Source organism: Trachurus japonicus, chromosome 5 (assembly GCF_045865225.1).
Source record: "Trachurus japonicus isolate A0001 chromosome 5, Traja_1.0".
NCBI classification, from domain to species: domain Eukaryota; kingdom Metazoa; phylum Chordata; class Actinopteri; order Carangiformes; family Carangidae; genus Trachurus; species Trachurus japonicus.
The window spans coordinates 25,590,156-25,610,794 of record NC_140911.1 but is presented as its reverse complement, the minus strand read 5'-3'; the positions used below and the strand labels follow the sequence as shown (position 1 = coordinate 25,610,794).

At 42.7% G+C, this 20,639-nt stretch overlaps 1 protein-coding gene across 8 annotated transcripts in view; it reads right to left on the bottom strand.

Moving 5' to 3' along the window:
* LOC146987689 (solute carrier family 12 member 5-like) overlaps positions 1–20,639 on the bottom strand; it is a 225,551-nt gene that overhangs the window by 106,609 nt on the left and 98,303 nt on the right. For 2 of the 8 annotated variants that reach the window (XM_085777018.1, XM_085777019.1), the window contains exon 1: positions 5,710–6,528. The exons of 5 other annotated variants lie outside the window; for them this stretch is intronic. In XM_085777018.1, coding sequence (XP_085633144.1) covers positions 5,710–5,764 — 55 coding nt within the window. In that variant the 5' untranslated portion in view covers positions 5,765–6,528. Of the gene's footprint in view, positions 1–5,709; positions 6,529–20,639 lie in introns of those variants that run through there. One more of the 8 variants, XM_085777016.1, reaches the window with a different exon arrangement.

The window sequence follows — 20,639 nt, the reverse complement described above, 5'->3', positions numbered from 1 at the left end:
TTTCTCCAGACATATTTCCTTCCATTTGAAGGTAAAGGTTGCATTACAGTCCTGACAGTGTGTAACGGTGTGATTTAAAACTCTAAAAGAAGTGTTCTTTTTTTTTTTTTCATCCCCATTGTTCAGCTACACTGTTCAGATGTGCAATATTCACTGGCTGTAGAGGTTTCTGTGTACTCTTGGAACTTTTTCATAGTTGTGATAACACTGTGTGTTGAGATTGTTAGGCATATTTGTATACTGGTAATACTCTGTTGCACTATTTTGCACTTTGCTGACAAAATAACTTACTTATGCATTTTGTGCATATTGTATGTTTATGTGTAATGTGTTGGTGGCCATTGTGTTAATGGTTCTTTACATTTAATAAAATATTTTAAAAAAAAACATTAGATTTTGAGTTTTTTAAATATATTTTCAGCCAACTTAAAATTGTAATTTAAGTTACATTAAACTAAAATCTTATTTTAAGGTTATGCAAATTATTGAGTTGAAATAACTGAAAACTTTAAGTTGGCTTCCCTTAAAGGTTGAATATGTAGAATATTTATTAAAAGCTATATTTTTTCAAAAATAATACATCCATGGGGCCTTTAGAGGGGTACAGAATGAAAGTATTGCTTTTCCATAAAAAAATTTTTTTTAGTCTGAATTATTATTTTTAATATTTTTGACGGGCTCGACAATGACTTTCTGTCAACGTTCTGTTTACATTCGTACCTGCCTGCAGCCGACATGTGGCTCAGTTCTCCGCTGTTTTCCTGCCTCCTCGCGGTCCTATGCGTTTGTTTCCAACCAAGACTTTTTAATAATCAATCGGTGGATCAATGGATTATCATATACATGTTAGGATGGGTGTATTTGTGTAGTCTTATCTGTCATAAACACGTTTATCGTCGCGGACTTTCGGTGCCACGGAGCTCCTTTTTTTTTTTTTCTCCAACTTGACGAGAGCAGTGACAGCGGAGGCTGTGAGGCTCTGTGCAGCAGCGGTGTGGAAGGCAGAGAGCCTCCACTCTCCCTGTAACACGCTACAAGTCATTTATTATGCTGTTAATGACGGTAAAAATGAAACATAAGGTAAATATCCTGCTTAGTCCTCCTCCTGTCTGTCCTCTGATCAGAGCGGAGTCCCTAGCAACGGCCCGTTTTACCTAGCAACGGTCTGGCAATCGACTGCTGGAATTCTTTTTCTGTTGTTTTTCTTGTAATTCTACATAGTCAACCTTTAATTTTAAATTGGATTAATACAACATTTTGATTTGAGAACAATTAAATTATTAAGTACATGTGATTTAAATCAATTGTGTTGATCCAATTTATTAATTTAATTTCAATTAACTTAATTAATTTAGGTGTTACCAATTGAAACAATTCAATTAAGTTGGTTCAACTATTTTCTTTTTTCAGTGTATATTAGCATTTTGCTGCTAGGAGCAGAGCCCCAGTCAGCATCCATCACACAGAAAACGATGCGTGTATGGAATCCATTGTTACTGTTGTAATTTAATCTCACCTTTTGACTCATCAGATCTAAATTAAAGGAACAACGAGGAGTTTCTATTTGGTTATAAAAAAGTCTCACGTTAATGTGGATGAATCTACGCTACCCACACTTGTTAATGGGCCCATTTTCGATAAATATATCGTTTTGTCTCTATCAAGCCGACCAGCGTTTTTTACTTTTGGTTTCGTGGCAAATCATGAGAATAACGCCGCCGAATCGCCGTTTATGGTCGGAACTACGACGTATGTGATCGTCTTCCAACCTCTGACTTTAATTCTTGATGAATGAAAACATGAGTCCGTCTTGTGCCGGTCAAAGAATTTCACGGTGCGCGGAGGCTCATAAATGTAGTGTGAAAACACTTCGCTTTTCCAAAACTCCTCGTTGTCCCTTTGAGTTACTGCTGGTTCAAACCCAATATTTCCTACTCGAGTCATATGAAATCAGCCACAACTATTGTTGGCTAACCTCCTCATTATGATGAAATACATTTGTTAGGCTGCAGTGTAAACAGATGCTCAAACAAAATCCGGGATTACAACATTTTTTATCACAACTTCCACTAGGGCTGTAGCCGATATCCAACTACTCGCTTGGCTTGGGCGGCATATTCGGATAGTAAAATATGCCACTCGTTGCAGCCCTAGTCTCCACAATTATTTGTGATTGCACTGGTCTCAAAACCCTTTTGCTATTTCCAGGGTATGCTATATCTAGTCCAATTTAACAATACTCACACCTATAAATGTACTTGGATTATTACTAGAATCTTCCTGGCGCATTTGTTTACTTTGCAGCCAAACAAATGTATATTGTTAATCTGAGGAAGTTAGCCAACAGGCTGTATGGATACCATGCATCTGTTCAGGATGTGTGAACTGCAGCTCTAACGCTATGTCCAGGCAGAACTCATGAGCAACATTCAATTATGGACATGTAACGAAAACCACTAACTGGAGCGAATAAACTGAGCAGACGCATTAATGGGCGACTGAAAACATAAATGAAAAATTGCAGACAGTAACAAACATTTGGAGATGTAGCATGAAATTGCTTTTGCTTGCTAACAAGAAGCCAGGCTGCCAAACGCTGGCAGCTCCTCCTAATAGTGCTCCATAAACAATGAGCACTCCGACTGTCCGAGCAAACATCATTTTCATCGCAGCTTGTCATAATGATGACAGCATCTAAGCTTTACACGATTCAGTTGATGCAGCATGTTTGTAACAATACTGAGAGGGGGCTGAAACCACGACTCTAACCTCAATGTGAGCTTTAAGAACTCAGCACAGCGTAGCATCAGTCTACACCTGCCAGGAAGGAAATGAACAACTCTTCAGCCCTCTCCTACTCCCTTTGCCATCCATCTCTCTGCATCACTTCATCTTTCAGACAGTAGCATATCCCCTCTTGTGCTTCAAAAACAAGACATGCTCTGTCTTTAAACCCTCTCAGTGCTGCAGAGGCATCACTAAAGCTTCACCTTCCTTTCAACTTCTGATGATTGCATCCTCTTGATGCCACTGACACTCCACCTCTCCACTGCAGATCATTAACAATACGGTGGAAGAGCAGCATGACAACTTATGAATATGTAAATCTGACCGTGATTCAACATGCATCCGCTCCTTTTAGTTGCATTACAACCCTTTTTTAAAATTTCCTTGAGAATAATGCCTTTCATCTTTGCATGCTCATAAAGTGCGCAGTGTAATAATACATACACCATTACAAAAAACAAACAAACACACACCAGCCCCTCCACCCTGATGCTGTATGCAGCTCCCTGTGCTGTCCTCTCCTGGGCTGTAACCCAGCCGTGTAATGAAGGCTATAAATCAGCACCTTGGACAGCACTAGGCAGCACTAAGCTCCTGGATATACATACTACTGGAGTCAGGCGGGGGGGGGGGGCTTTCAGCACAGCAGTAGGGGTGAGTGGACAGTGACAGCCTCTGACATTCCTACTGTAAAGAGGTGAAAAGCCCCAGCCCCCCTCCCTGCTATCTGGAGCTGCCCTGCATAGTACTGATGACTAAACAGAGTTATTCAGGTTGTTGCACAGCTAGCTTAGCAGAGCTGTGATTCAGATGAAAAGGGCTGTGTGTGTGTGTGTGTGTGTGTGTGTGTGTGTGTGTGTGTGTGTGTCTAAGTGAGGTCCTATCCTGATATATGCTGCTACTGCAGAGTGACAAAAAGACAGAGATAAGAGAGAGTGACACAGGGAGAGAAACACTGAGAGCCTATGAGAGGGATGAGTTGTTGGGGTGGGTGGGGGGGTGCTAGTTATCAACCCCTCTGAGGGTCCCAACATGGGTCTTGTGCACATGACATGCATAGGTGATCTACTGTATGCATTACCCCAGAACGGAAAAAAGGGAGGACCTGGCAAAGGAAACGGTCTGACGTCTATATATAGCTGTAGAGGCAGTGACTTACAGCTACGTACAGTTTACAGCGCGTTAACATGAGCTCAGTGTGAACATGTGAGCGAACTTTAAAACGCTGTTCTGCACACACGGATGCGTACGCACACATGTACATCAGACAGTGAATTTGATCGTGCTAAAAGGTGGGAGCACTCACGGAGACAGCAACGCTCAAGTAATCATATTAGCCTGACACTTCTGCATGCGCAGTTTTGTGGCTTTATGTCACGCTTGGTAACCTGCCCTTGATGGCTCCAATTCGTCGCACTTATAAATGGGGTCAGGCTTCAAACCTGCCGCTAACCTCTTACAACTGCTGTCCATGCTCTTAGTGCACCATTGTAATCCCCCCCCCAACCCACCCTTAAAAAACTCACACACACAAAAAAAGAGATGCCCGCATTAAGTTAAATATTCATGTTCCCAGCACTGGTCTATTTTTATCATTAAGCCCTCACAGGTAGGAGAAGCAGCATAGTGACTGTTCTCTCATCCGCAACCTGTCTCTCCAATGCATCCCTGAGAGCCCAGAGCTGACGACAATGGGTGGGGGGTGGGGGGGTTTGTGCATAACACAGAATGTGAGATGTGAAAAAGTAGGAAACCCAGCTGTATAGAGGAAATTGTAACAATAAGGAGGGCAGTGATGGAAAGAGCTGTGTCTTGAGATAGAGAGAGATGTGTGCAGAGCTACAACAATCCATAACATATGGCGGAGAGGAAAATGAAACACCGCCAGTGTGCTGCTTCTGCACAAGCAAGTGAAGAATCCTCAGTTCAAATGGTATGAAACGGTTGACGAAAATTAAAGTTACCAGGACTTTAACTGCATTATCATGACTTAATACGGCTCTAAAATATGCATCACTTGTCACTGGTTCTTAGAGGAAGAGGTTACATTTCCACCATTGCCAGAGAAGGTACATGCTCCCTTCTGAACAGCTGGTATAAGAGCGCTCGCATCGCAGCTCTGCACAAACCAGCGACCTACAGGTTCTCTCCAGAAAGCCTGCAGAGACTGAGGACTGGGGCGAGCGCTGGGGATTGGATGGAGGGCTGATTTTGCCAGCTGGGGGCGATGGGATTAGCAGCAATACTGGGTTGGTATCTGTAATTATGAGTGGCTGTGTGTGTGTGTGTGTGTATTACTGCATTCATGTGTACACATACCCATACCGCCCGGCCACAGAGTGCCATATGTGGGGGAGTATTTACGTTGCCATGAAGAATAGATGAACCACAGGACGGCTGCACCAGAAAAAATGTTCCATATTGTTGTGTGTGCATGTAAAGATGTGTGTGTGAGTGTGTATTACTGCGAGCGTGTGCATAGACAAAGCTGTAATGCCCTTATGCTCACCATCCATCGTATGGAGTGAGCCCATTACTATTCCTGTCACAACAGCCTTGCAGTAAGAGCAGCAGCAGAGGAGGCAAGCAGGCCGACCAGCGTACGATGCTGTAACACTCACACACACACACACACACACACACCGACACACCCCCGCGCACACTAACTCTTCCAATGACCGCTCACTGTCATCAGGTTATGTGTGTGCAAACCTTAGTTATGCATGCTCTGCTTTACGAGCTATTTCTCTGATGCATGTATTTACTGCGCCCCACCCCCCTTCGCCCCCCCAAGTATGTTCATGTGTGGGCAGATGTACAGTATCTGTGTCTCTTGCATTGCCATGTGAACGTCTATGTTCATGTTTATTTGCCTGTGTGTGTGTGTGTGTGTGTGACTGCATGACACAAGCCATCACTCACCCTGGCTCTGCGCTCCCCCGTCCCCCTCCTCCGTGTCCGTCAGGTTGTTAAGCATCCCGGCTCTTCTACGGTCCTCCTCCTCTGCTGCTGCTGCTGCTGCGGAGCGATGTCACCGATGGAGCTGGCGGCAGCTCTCCCTGCGCTCCACGCACTGTGATACAGCCACAGAAATCGCAGGGGAAGCGGCGTAGAGGAAAAAAAAATTGCCAGCCAGCCGGATCCTCCTCGCTCCTCGCTGCCCGTAGGACGCACCAAGAGAGGCAGCAGAAGAGAGAGAAGGATTTTTTTTTTCCCTTTGTAGATCCTCCTCTTGACGTCTCTTCTCCTCTGGCTTGTAAGCGTGACTCTCTCTCTCTCTCTCTCTCTCTCTCTTCCTTGTACTTGCTCTTTCTGTTGCTCTCTCTCTCTCTCAGGGAGGGGAGGAGGAGTAGGAGGAGGAGGAGGAGGAGGGAAGAGGGAAGCTGCAGGAGTTTGGTGGATGATGGAATGCCTCAAAGCGGCACACTTGCTCTCTCCCTCCTTCCCTCTTTCCGTCTCTTTTTATGCCTTTCTCACACCTGATCTTGATCTCACCCACTCACAGGAAAAAAACACACTCTCTGCTGCTCAGATGATGATGCTCAGTCATTGTAGCTGCCAAACTGATTGCACATTCAAACAGTAGTGTGATTTCTTCTGTATCTATCCACTCCCTCTCTCCCTCCCTCCCTGCTTCTCTCCTCTCATCGCAGCAGTCAGACAGCGAGGTGATTGGGGAAGCAGAATTGATGCTGTTGGAGGAGTGAGCGGGCAGTAGCCTCACCGCTCTGATGTGTTCTGTCCACAGAGGTGCATTATGCATCGGCTTCTCCTCCTGTCGGCTTTGTAATACGCTGCTGCGCCGCTCACTCCCTACTTTAATGTCAGATGCAAATAGAGCCTCTGTTTCCTTCAAGGGGTGAACAAGCCCTATTAGCATCATCTGTATGCAGTTATGATAAACATGGACAGCCATGTACTCAGATTCACAAGCACATGGAACAATGCACCGTCTCAGCAGTGCACTAGGGTGCAACAGTAAGTGTTTGGTTTTGTAGATGAACAATTGCCTCTTTCTGCTCTGTGTATATTCTTCTTCATCTTTGACATCGTCTCTTTTAATCCACCCTTTAACATGCAGTGTTTGGTTCCAGCTGAGAGGACCGGCACGCTGGATGGTGGCAGCATAGGGTTAAAGCCTCACTGTCAATTAGACCGGTCTCATTTTGATCCATGCAGATTTGTTTTGATCTGGTACACTGTGTACCGTGAGCAAAAATGTGCATATGAAGACGCTCTGCCGGTGTGGATGTGTGTGTGTGTCCCAGCGGTTGTGAACCCACACCAGAGATATGAAAGCAATTAATCTTGGTTTTAGTCATGGTAGTGCTGATGCACAGAATAGATTTTAACAAAAAAGAGAAGGAGCAAAATATAACTACACGCTCAGCTCCAGTGGATACATTTATTACCAATGTCTCAAACAAAACTGGTTTTGTCAAGGTACAATTACCTTGACAAAGAACCAATACCTTGAAGCCTGGCGATAAATGTCTTCACTGAGCTGTGTGTACAGATATGTTCATTAGCACTCACACCATAACCAGCAAAACAACAAAACAGCTAAAACATTCAGGTGGTTTGTCCTGAATGACCTACTCAACATTGTTAAACAGAGATAATAGGCGTAGGTTCAAGCAAGCAATCTGTTGCTTTGATGTGCAGAGCCTGGCATCAAACCCAATTTCACTGGGTACTACTACAGTACTGTGTACTGTACAAAGCCAATATTTCGGTACTAAAACTCTGAAAATGTATCCAGTACTTGATTATCTACAGAGTCGTATGCAACACATTTAACATAGACGTTATCGGTACTGCAAATTTGATTCTCCTGGGATTGACAAGGGCAGGGCTCGACAGTGCGACTGTTTTGCTCGCATTTGCGAGTTGATAATATCCCGTGCGAATAAAAAATTGCATTCAGTCGCATCAGTGTGACTCCGACAGAAACTGCATGCACCGCTTTGCATGCTGTTTAACGTGAGCAGTACCCCCCCCCCAGTGTGCGAAATACCCATCAATATTCGGGGGGGTCCCTAACTCGCGATTGTTGCGCAATACCGTTATTTTTTTTTCTTTTTATAAAGTAGGACTATAACATTACAATAAGCCAAGAAAATTAGCCTATAGCCTAAAAAGGAGAGGCAAAGTTGTGCATTACAATGCAGAAAGTAATTGACGATAAATAGACGATAATTCAAATAAATAAAAGACAATAATTGGCACCACACTGGCGCACTTGAACAATGAATAAATGCCAGGTATAGGAGACTGGCGCGCGATCAGGGCAATGCAGAAACGAATAGACAATAAATAAAATACAACAATTAAAATGAATGAAAGACACCAAACTCGTGCACTCGAATAAGAACCAACTGTATAAATCTGGAGATCGGAGACTGACGTGCAATTATGTGCACGACGAGATCCTCAGCCTGCAACTATGACCGATCATGTAGCCTTATCTAACCACCCATCTAGCAAATACGTTTAAACACAGCATTGAACACATCCACAAATCACATTCGTATAACGGGCCATCATAAAAATTGAAAAAGCACAGACAAATAGCTCACAACAGGCGCCTGGCCAAACAACACCACTGGGGGTTCAGGCCAAAGTATGCTGAAGCAGGCTAGCCTCTTACCTTAAGTTATTTTCCTGCCTTAATGTCAAGCCAAGGGTTGCGGTATTTCCATTACCCCACTTGCTTAGGTGTAAAAAAAAAAAAAAAAAAAAGAAAAAGAAAGAAAAAGAAAAGCGGCCAATCACCAGTGCTAGCAGCAGGGCAGGGGCTGCGGCTACGTCTTCAGAGCACTCGGCCTCAACTTCAGTTTCATCGGCAGAGGGTGGGAGAGGAACGGGATCCTCTGTTCTGATAGCGAGTGGGCTCGACTCCTGCGCTGGGCTGGCGCACATGGCTAATTTGCATAATGCGCAGGTGACATGGTTCAGCTTAATGTTAAATGAATAAATGTTTTGAATTATGAATACTGGACATGGTGATCTTAAACACATTTAATTGACCACAATAAAATTATTGTATTATATTATTTATTTTTTTGACAAGATTGAGACCCCCCTCAGATTTTGCTTTTGAGTCTTTCAGGGGGTCTCAAGGGGTTAATCGGGGGGGTCCGACCCCCCCAAACCCCCCCGTATTTCGCACTATGCCCCCCCCGCCTGTTTGGTGATTTTGGCCGCCGCATTGATTAAAGTTTGTGTACATCGGGGCCGTTCAGATGTAACGTCTTTTCCGCACATTACTTTCGAGTTAGACGCGCGTCATGCATGCCAAGGCGACACCGTAGCAGCGCACATTCGGTGCGAAGCGCTTTTTTGTCGTGCACGTTCGACCTGCTTCTCCCTCCGGTACACGGCCTCGGGCTGTGTCTCTCCTACCGTTTCACGGAGCTCTGCTCCTTTTGAAAGGTGAAGGAAGCCCTTAGGTGGAAAGACGTGGCCTCCGAGGCTACCGCGGAGCTATCAAAAAAAAAAAAACGCTTGTCGCGGTGAGAACAGCTGACATGTGGTCACAGTCTCACAGTGCAACATTCATATAAACTTCAACCTCAAAGCTCCCTGTCTGACCTGTCCCTGAACATCACACAGGGGCAACATGGAGCTGCTTGTGTGACAGGTTGTTGAGTTTTATTAATGTTAAAACATTATTAAAAGGAAAAATGTTTGGTGTTTTTACTGTTCTCAAATATAAAAATGGGTCATGTTGAACCCTCAGCATTATTTAGGGCTTAAACAGTCTGCTACTTAAACATTTTTCATTGTGCTCCTAAAAAATCTTAGTGTAGAGCCCTGTATGTAATGTTCAGCTTTTTATACTGAGGGAAATATAGGTTCACTGCTCATCAATACCCCCACCCCTGGGCCACATGCACACACATACAGCGCAAAACTAAAAACTAATATTGGTTGTAAATATTCTATTTTCTCACACATATTTGCATTGTTTGTCTTTCCTGATTTTTGTTAAGGCAAAGAGCCAGTTATAACATTAAAAATCAGTCTACAGGGTTATGATTATAGGCTAAATCTACTTTATTTGTTTGAAAATTATATTTTCACCAAAACTGCTAAATTTTTATTGTGCTACTAAAAAATGTTGTGTGCTACTAAATTTTTTTTAATTGAAAAAACAGAAAGAAAACCTACTGCATCCTATGCAATTCAGTTTTAGAGTAAACCACTCAACTGATACAGCATGTTGCTACTTCCTTTAACACATCAAGGGTAATCTTGACCAGGGAGGGGTAGTGGATGCTGTATTTTTAGACCTGCGAAAGCCATTTGACACCATCAACCACCCGGTACTCCTCTCAAAGTTGGCTCAATTTCATCAGTCAACCCTAACCCTATGTTAGCATACAAGACAAAACAACATCCTTAAGGGCTTGTTCCATGGGGGTTCCACATGGTTTTATCTTGGGACCACTCTTATTGGTAGTTTGAGGGAGGAAGAAATAAAAATGTCTCTGCTCCTGTCTGAAGCTTCTAAGGGTTGAGTTATTAGACAGTCACTGAAAAAGGACTATGATTGATGCTTACAATGTCCTTGGTCTGCATTGCCATGTTAAATCATACACCATATTATACTGTATATAATGTTTTGTTTTTGTGCCTCATTGTGAGAAATGCATACCCTGGCTATTGGCTCTGGTCTATTTTGTGCTCGAGCCGCAAGCGATCGCGTCAATCTTGGCAGGAAGTCACACAAAGAAACACGAGAGGATCCGGTCAATTTTCAAATAAAACAATTTTCAAAATAAAATACCGCCGTTTGTAGCCTATTTGTGTTTATTAATCTAAACAGAGCGCAAGTGACACACACATACACACAGCTGAGGGGCAGAAGTGTAAGCACTGTTGAAACTCTCACTCTGTTTCTTATTTGTGATGTTTAATCTTGGAAAGGGGGGTTATAATAGCATCATATAGCCTATCACTAGTTGTGGTTTTAATTACAGTTATATAGGCAAAATGTTGTCTGGGAGAGGGGTACTTGTATTAAATTTGGCAAAGGGTACTCAAGCCAAACAAATATGGTGTCTATTGTATGATTATATAATTATTTCTTAGACTAACAGTATCCTGTTGAGGCTAACATAGCAACATCATGACATGCCAACAGTCACTAACAGTTCTTGCAACCAACAGAAAGGCAGAGACTTTTCTAAGGTAGAGACAGATCTCTCTTGCAAATGTTAACAGAGCAAGCAGAGAATGATTCAAATAAACATTAAAGGTGTACAGAAAAGAAAACTGAATTTGAGCCCACTCTGGATCATAAAATTAATGTGATAACTCATCTTTCAGACGATGTAGGCCAAACTTTGTGCAAAATTCTATTTTTGAGTAAATCCGGGATGAAAGTGTGTATTTTTTTTTCCGCATTGGATAACGCAGGCGCACGGATTATACGTCAGCCTGTACACGATTCACCAGCCACTGATATTGGATCCGTAATCCATCATTCAAACGTCTGAGACACGCACACACACACGGAGCTCGGGCTCGCCCCAAGCTTTGAATATCCCGCCCGCTCGATAACGACCAATCAAATTCGTTTTCCTTACTCGGGTAAACTCGTGTTGCAGCTCGTGACAACTCGGCACGACAAACAGGACAAATGGCCATTTCTGTACACCTTTAAGCAACATAATATAATGAGCAAATACATTTGGATGGCTATTCCAATACAAGTTTATGTGTGAGGAAACAACACATAAATTGGATAATATTCTTTTTGCCAACAATCTACATACAATAAAAAACATATTTTACAAATGTTTGCAAAATATTGCCAACAAAATGAATTGGAATCTGATTTATAAAAGCTGTCAGGCCCTTGATTCAATACTTTGTCGAAGCCCCTCTGGTGGCAATTACAGCTCTGAGTCTTCTTGGATAAGTCTCATGCTTTGCACACCTGGATTTGGCCAGTTTATCCCATTCTTCTCGCCAGATCCTCTCAGGCTGTGTCAGATTGGATGGGACACCTCTGAGAAGCTTTATCTTCAGGTTTCCCCATAGTTGGTCTACAACGTTAAAGTCTGGGCTTCAGCCCTTCACTGCCACTGCCACTCCTGCGTCATCTTGGCTGTATGCTTCAGGTCATTGTTGTGATGAAATGTGACACAATGCCCCAGTCTCAGGTCACATGCACTCTGGAGTGGGTTGTCTTTAACGATTTGGCTGCATTCATGTTTGCCTTAATTTTGACCAGTCTCCTTGCCCTTGTCATCTGGAGGCCCCCCAACAGCACAATGCTGCTACCACCATGGTTACCACAGGGATGGTGTGAGCTTTGTCTGTTCTTCAGACGCACAAGTTTTATACTCTGGACTGAGTGCCTGCCTGGCAACATATTTTTTATCACAGGTCTGCAGAGAGATGTGCAATATGAATTGTGTGACCTTATAAGCACAGTTGTGTGTTTCTTTGTCCATTCAATTTATTTTGCCATTGGTGGACTCTTGACACATGATGACACTACAAGATGCATCAGAGTCTGACAACAACTAAAAGGGTCAATAACACTTTTGTAAATGTTACATTTCAATTTTAAAATTGTTATTGAATTTGCAAAAAAAACCAAAACACTTTTCACTGTTATAATAGGTAACAAATGGGTTAACTTAAAGCAGAAGTAAGCGGAATGCAGACCTGCCAACTTTGAATTTTTTTTATGGAGTACACACTGCCACTGTATAAATGTATCCTGAAATGTATCCTGATCCACAGTAAACATCTACTGTCAATGACCAAGAGTCATTGACTGGCCATTACTGCCGTCATTTGCATGAAAGACTAGTAAACAGTTAATCTAATTTTGTTGCCCGTTGATACCAAACCTCCATGAAGCTACAAGGGCAAATCTAATCAGATATTTTGTAATTAGACTGTAGTGACTAGCTATAATTTGTGGGATATATTATATGCGATAGGGCCGAAACTAACGATTATGCGTAATATAGTCTGCCAATACAAATGATCTACCAAAAATCTGAAATCTAAATATTTGGTAATGTTTCACTATTCTCGATGTAATGACTGTTTTTCTATTGATCAATTATTTAATTAATGCATTATGTCAGCTGTGATATTTATATAAAATAGAGATTTAACAAATGAGGGACAATGGATTGATATGCACACTGCTGTTTCTTTACAATTAAGTATGGACCCTGTTTTCCACTGGTGGTATGAACTGTCCCACATGGTTGGCCGCTGTGACAAATAAAATTATTCAGGCTTGCAAATTTATTTATGCACAGTAATCACTGTACTGTTTACCAAAATACAGTTGGTTGCCTGTTGAAATCAGTGCACCCAACACATTGCTATATCAATTTTAAAAAGCACGGTTGTGTTGCAGCATCATCCATATTCCAGAAAACATGGTGCCACTGACCTGATGCATACATGATGGGACATGGACTGTTGGGGGACAGCCCGACTGGAAACTCACCAAAACCAACAAGCCTGTCCAGACAGCGAGCACAAGTGTGGCTGCCACACTTACATGATGTCACAAACACTAACAGAAAACACCCTTGTAAATGGAGTGATCTATTCAAGCTCACAACACTCAGTGCACTGATCACTGATCTGCCTGAGGTGAACCACAGCACAGTATCATCACTGCAGCTGCAGCTACATGTGCATTTCATTGTCCCACGTTCACCTGCAGACTCAAATTTCCCACCAAAGAGAGGTGGTGTGTGGCGTAACTGTAAATTCTCTTTGTGCAGCACAGACCAAATATCAACTGCAGTTTGAACTTACATATTGATATATTAACCAAAGCAGCCAATACAAGCTAACAGACTGCCAAATCTCTGCAATATTTTTGATTAAGACAGAATCAAGGCAGGCAGAGAGCCAACTGTAAATTCGAGTCATTTGTTGTTTTACATTGTTGAGCAATGTAGCGTCTTGTTTGATAACCCAGACCTTGAAGTGGTGCTTTGTCAATGATATGCATGTTCCAAATTAACAGATCAAAATTAAACACAAAACAAATCTGTGCATGCCACCCATGTAACTCAATATTTTCACTGCTGACACATGTCATCAAGTAATAAAAGCAATAACAGCATAAAATCTCTATAAGCAACATGGCTGTTTTCGAAACAGTTGCCTCACTCTGAAAATGTCAGTTTATCTGTTGTCTGCATCACTTTCCTGGGGTGGTTCAGCCAGACAAAAAAAAAAGTAGATAGTTAGACTGAGGAAGGGAATGCTGAGGTTTGAGTAGGAAGAGGAGGGAAGAGAAGAGGAAGGGGGTTTTTGAGGGTCGATAAAGCATCTAATGAAACAAGGGACAGGTGAGAGCATGTCCGGCAGATGATGGAAGAGAAAAGTGTTTACCTGAGGAAGTGTGTTTGAGCAAGTAAAGCATTGCATTAATCTGCCAGTCACCATCACAAAGAAATATAAGTGTTTCGACCTGGCTCAAGGCAGACAACACGAAGGGAAGCAACACACAACTTTAGGCCCTGACATGACGATTTATGTAAAGCAGAAGTAAGTGATATATTTGTGTTAATATAAGTCTTAAATAGTTATATCTTCCGACAGCAATCACTTACATAGAGTGTTTGGACTGAAACACGGGTCTCTAAGTCACTCTGCTCTGCTCTGAGCCGAAGAGAAAACATTTATCGTATCCTACAGTTTTTATCCAATGAGGAGAGAGAACGGCATGCAGGGCTGTGTGTGCAGCCAAGGAACGCCGTGAATGTGGCGACGTAGGGACGAGGACTGTTATGGTGCGTTCAAGGAAACTCGTATTTTTCCGACCGTGAAGTGGTACCAGTTCGATCTGGTACGAGTTCACCGGTCGGAAGTTACGAGTGGCCGTTATAGTGACTTTCACCGGTAAAACAGGTCGGAAAAACACGAGTGGGTTGCCTGAAACGCTACAAAGTCGTAAGTTGTGACTTGAAGCTGTAATTTACGATTTGAAAAGCCTGCTTGGAACGCAGCACTAGCGAAAACGACCGGACCACTTACTTCTGCTTTAACAAAAAGCAACTGAAATACTTGTATGTAGTGTTGAAGTAAGGGGAGAATCAGTAGTGTATGCAGACTAGAGCATGGATGCTTGGACGTGTGTGTGGTGTGTGTTGGATGGTGAGCAGCAAACCAAACAAAAGACAAAGCCTGGCTATCGTGGTGAGTGCAGGCCTGGCTGGAAGGCCTTTTATGCCTGTCAGAGGCCACACCTGTTGGCCAGGTAACTCTGACTCCACCCCCCAACTAGGGGTGGGCGATATGGCAAAAATATCATATCACGATTTTTAAAAAATAAAATAACAATCTCGATTTTATCACGATCTTCAATCGAAAAACAGACAATTTAGGTCAAAGAGCCTTTCTGAACAGATTTTAATGGGCTCTATGCAGAGCTCCACTACTTCCTGAACTTAATGCTGCTCTTTTATTTCCTGTCTTACATTATTGGACAAACGGATTAACCCAGGTGTGTCTGAGTAGTCAACAATGGTCAGACACACCTGGATTAATCAGTTTGTCCAATAGGCTAATGTAAGACAGGAAATACAGGAGCTGCCTTAAATTCAGGAAGTGCATAGAGCCCATTTAAATAGCTGCAGTTTTGCCAACATGTGCAAGTAAAATGCACAAAAGGTAGCTTTTATTTAGGAGGGGGGTTAGGGGGGTCGATAGTCGGACTATTCGGGGAAGGGGGGGGGGGGGGGGCGCGGTCATTTGAACACTGTACAATTAGCGCATTTACCATTTAGGCGGGTCAGAGAGCGCGTCACTGCCCGTAATTCGCTATGATTGGTCGTTCAGGTTGACGATGTAATACGTCTGGTGTGCGTCGGTGCATCAGCATAGAACTGTAACCTATAGAATGTGCCCTAGAGACGATCCTACGATCTCTGCACTTTGGCAGATCGTCTACACGCTCTAATCACTTCACAATCTAATATCGTCATATCGCCCACCCCTACCCCCAACTCTCACAGAGACCTGACAAGAGCAGAGTGAGACACAATAGGAGGAGCCGGGAGGGGTCGTCACAATGCCTAAGCTATAAAATGAGTGTCCTTATGTGGTGTCACAACAAAATTATATTATCAATTCTATGTCTTACAGCTTCATTGAAACGCCACATATTATTCCTGATAACACCAGATCAAGTCAGGACAGGGAAACCTGCTATGAAAGCTGAAAACAGAATAATGTCACAAAGTTGTTAAAAGGTTTCTTTAACACCCAAGTTTTCCATGCAGGGATTTTCAGACAGCACAGATTGAATCAAGTGGATGTGAAGTGAACATAATTGGTTTAAATAATGTTTCAAATAAAGCCAAATCAAATTTGACTTCATTATCAAAAAAAAGGAGGTTCATTGGTCAAGTGAGTGGTAAAAGGGCGCTCTTCTCCTGTCTTCTACTCATATACAATGCAGGAACGGCGCTTCATTTCTCTCTCAACTTGTATCAGTGTCTCTGGAGATCATTCAAATTTTGCGATTCACTTCACCTCTTTATTTTTTCCTTAATTCTTTCCCATTCAGGCTATCGGAAAATCTAATTAATGCAATTCAATTTTCTGTGGACACTATTCTGTGCATGTACTGCTGACTCATTCAGGCATCTGAAGGCTTTCTTATTTCTTAAGCTGCATGGCTTGCTGACAACTTAACAGTGTCTTGTCTACAAACAGGGGCCCGTTATTGGATTAGCCCAAAACCCTTACAACAATCAGACACTGCCAAAAGCAACTCCTTGGCTACAGTACGGGAGGTAGAGAGCAGTGAAAAAAACAAAGCCAATGGTTACATGCATTGAACGTTGCAGCGATACTAAAATTGGGACCCTTCCTCCGAGTGCTGTTTGTTGTGCGAGAGTGTAAAAATACATGCACACAAGCCTTGGGGCCTTGTAGTCAACAGGCAGAGTATTGAGAGAAAAAAAATCTGTCTACTACAAGATGTATGTTTGGCAGTGGCGTGTGTGGAAAAATATACCAAGAGAAGTCGGTATATTTTCCTTATTATATGTGCCTGATTACATGCGTGTGCTACATGCCAGCATTCATGTGTGAACATACTTGCCTCATCTCGTTTTCTGCGTGAGTGCTCACTTCTATTAATCACTTTGGAGAGACCTTCTTTTCAAAGAGGCTAAATTTATATTTTCGAGGGTTCAATTACAAGCACATTGAAATATCATGAACTCTGGGCTGCCGGCCTCCGGCTCCACCTCCAACAGGAGCGGGACTGAACAACCTTTGCTGAGTAATGTTTTACTGCATGAAGCCTTGGTGATATTGACTTGGTACACTACACAAGTGGCCACTAATGAAGAAGGGGAACTCACACTCTGAATATCTCTAATGATGACAGACCATGGTCAAAAGAAATTCAATTATGTAGCTGAGCAGGGCTTACTGACCTCTGCTGACCTTGTGTCATCAAAAGAAAGAGGGAGGTAAGGAGGAGGGTGATGGCCTCTACCAGATAAAAGCCGTAAATGGATATGAGCTGACTCATAAAAAAGAGGAAAAAAGGACTCACGTACATTTTTTGGCAAAAACAGTTAGTTCTCTAATCAACTTCAGTCAGGCAATTAGTGAGTGATGGTGCATGGCCCCAGTGCATCAGAGATAAACTAGCCTGTATCATTCAACACATTACCATACCATGGAAGCAAGCACAGCACACACTGTAACAAAATAAACTAGAAGATTTTAAGAGGGCCATGGGGACCGCTGCCAGGGGTGTGACCCCTGGGAACACGGGAATCATAAACCCACCAACTTAAGGTCAAGACAGAACTAATCAGACAGACACATGATCATCTTTCTATAAGCACTGATATTAAGGAGCTGTAATCACATTAGGTTACTTGCTGTGTGTGTGCGCATGCGCATGTGTGTAAGAAAAAGAGAGGAGTGCACGGCACACGCATACGTGCGTGCATGTGTGTTGGTGTGTGTGGTTGTGTTTGACAGAGATTTGATATAAAGGTGACAGGGGTCAGCAGTAGATGAACAGCAAAGATATCAGAGGAATCCCTGATTAATGAATTGGTCTCAGCTGTGCCCTGGCCTGAGGCTCAGAGGTTGGCACAGCAACTTGAGGTGGTTGCCACGGCAATAGAGGCACCCTAGGCTGAGGCAGACAGAAACGTCAAGAAAAAGGGCGATTTCCTGCCTCTGTGCTAGTCTCACATTTGGGCTTATTCTGACAAAATGGTAGCTCCTATCAGAAAAAGAAGCAGACCACGGTTGTCGAAAGGACTTCCTGAACGCTTTGATATGATTTTGGTCTTTCTACAGTAAATATTTTGGAAACACCTGTGAGTTTTAAACAGGGGTCCCTTCTGCTTCTCTCAGAAAATCTCTGTACAGTATTAGAGTCAATGAGGAGCAGAGAGAGACGTGGCCACACTGAGAGGCTCACAATCTAAATTTGAATCGAAATCGAAGATTTGGTAGCCTATGGAAGAGGAATAAGATAAAGAAATTCACAGTATAACAGTAGAGCAGGGGTCTCAAGCTCAAATGAGCTGGGGGCCACTGCTGGCACTGTCATCTCAGTGGAGGGCCACTAAAGTTTTCAAGACGAATATAAAAAAAAAATCACAAATACTTCTGTAAACAGGGTCTATTTTCAAATATTGTACGATAATTAGGGCTGTCAAACGATTAAAATTTGTAATCCTTTAATTTCCTGAGTTAATCACATAGTATTTTTCTTTTTTGCTTGAAATACCAGCAAGATGAAAGCATAAGAAACATCCAGATCTGAACGTTTCTTATGCTTTCCATGCTTTCCAAATACCATTTTCATGGTACAGTAGTATTTAAAAATCAGCTGTCAGAGAGAGAGCAGCCTCGTTTGGTGATAAGAAGAACAAGTTCTCTAGTGTAGTAGTGTAGGAACATGAGGAGAAAAAACTATGCAAGTTTTCTGCATCATAAGACCCCCCCTCCCACACGCACACACACCCCACCCCCCTCCCTCCCTCCCTCACCAGGCTGAATGAACGGGAGATTGGGGGAAAAAAAACAACTCGCTAGTCGAAGCGGCAGCTCTACGTCGCGCACAACCACAACAACGGCAACAACAGCAACAGCAACATGTTGCAGTGGATTATCACTGTTTGTGTATGAGACACCGGGACCACGGGGCAGAGTGACTCCTCACAGTGCAAATGCACGATGGTCGGTGTGACGTGCAGAGCAGCAGGACGACTCCTCAGTCCATGAGTTTCATGTCTCAGACCAGATCATGTGAATCCAGCTGCAGAAATATCCGTCGCGCTAACCGTAGTAACTCACACACACAGACATGCACACACAGCCTACCTGTGGTCACGTCTGGAGAAGGCAGCTTCTCTGTTTCCCCCAACTACGAGCGGCCCGAGGTTAGCGCATTAATTGCGCATTAAAAAAAATAGGGCCATTAAAAGCATTTTGCATTAAGGAATTAACTTTGACAGCCTTTCCTACTTTTCACGTCAAGACGCAGTCCAGATGTAGGGGGGCCGCGGGCCGGATGTGGCCCCCGGGCCGGGAGTTTGAGACCCCTGCAGTAGAGCCTTGGTGTGTTTGCCCCGTGGCCCTAATAAGTGTATTTATAGTGACCTTGCTTATTGTGCTTCTTGCCAAATCCTAGGGCTGTTTATCAGTATGTTACTTCAGTAAGAAAAGACACCAAAGCCTGAAATTTTAAATTCTATGATTAGACATAAATATGACGTAAACATACAATTCCACCGGAAGAGCAAAACTGGCTTCTGTTTTTGACATTCGGAAACTTGTGGATAGATAGACATGTTCTGATAACAGCATTGGAAAGAATCAGTCAACAGATTAGGAAGTTGCTGTTGCACAAATGTGTAAACTTTCTAAACTGTGGCCGCACTTTAACAATTTTTTGAAGGCATTGTTTATTTATTCCTGGATTAATTTAGGTTTGATGTCACTGTCACAGTTGATAACTGTAATGCTCTACTGTTTAAAACTTTAAAGGTCTTTATTTTTATACACCGTGGCTGCACTTGAACAGCTATTCAAAGAAAGTAATTGTTTATTTCTGTATTTCTGTTTCTTTTTTGTTAGGATGGCTGTCAAATTATAAAAGATGTTCCATGGCATTCAAGAGTTTAACTTGAACCAGGCTTTATAACAGTAATACATTAGGTCTTTGAAAATGCACTGGTACTGGATCAGTGCTCCATATTGGCCGATAGTTCAGATACTGAAATCAGTATTGGGAAGAAAACAATGGTATTGGAACAGCTTTACTTGTGGAGGTGTGTGCAAGTAGATTGCGTGTTTCTTTTATACTTATATATGTATCACCTTAATGTTTGTTTCCATCCCAAATCCTAACAGGAACTGAATCAACCAGTCAGCTTGTCTGGTGCACAGATCAACAAGGCCTCTCTCTTCCTCTGTGATCACCAATAACTCCCTTTTGAAAAACGTATTATACTTATTATACAAAAGTGTAAAAGAGATTGTGCAATGGTAATGAGTCCAAACCTGTGACAAACCTTTTCATCAGGAGTTTTTTAAAAACATAATGTGTACATTTTTTCACCATTTCAGCAGAGGAAGCAGCGTCAGAGGCAAATTTAAATTGCCTTGTGACAAACCATAAAGGTTTTTATGTTTCTCAATCTGATAGCAATATATCACACATCTAAGGACATTCAGAGGTGAAACTGCAGCACAGATTCTCACTGCACAATGGTGAGCGCCTCCAGGGACTCGGGTTGTTAGAAGATGAGATGAAGTGAGGGCCGAACCACCTCCAACCTACAGTATCAGTAGTAGAGCCTCGT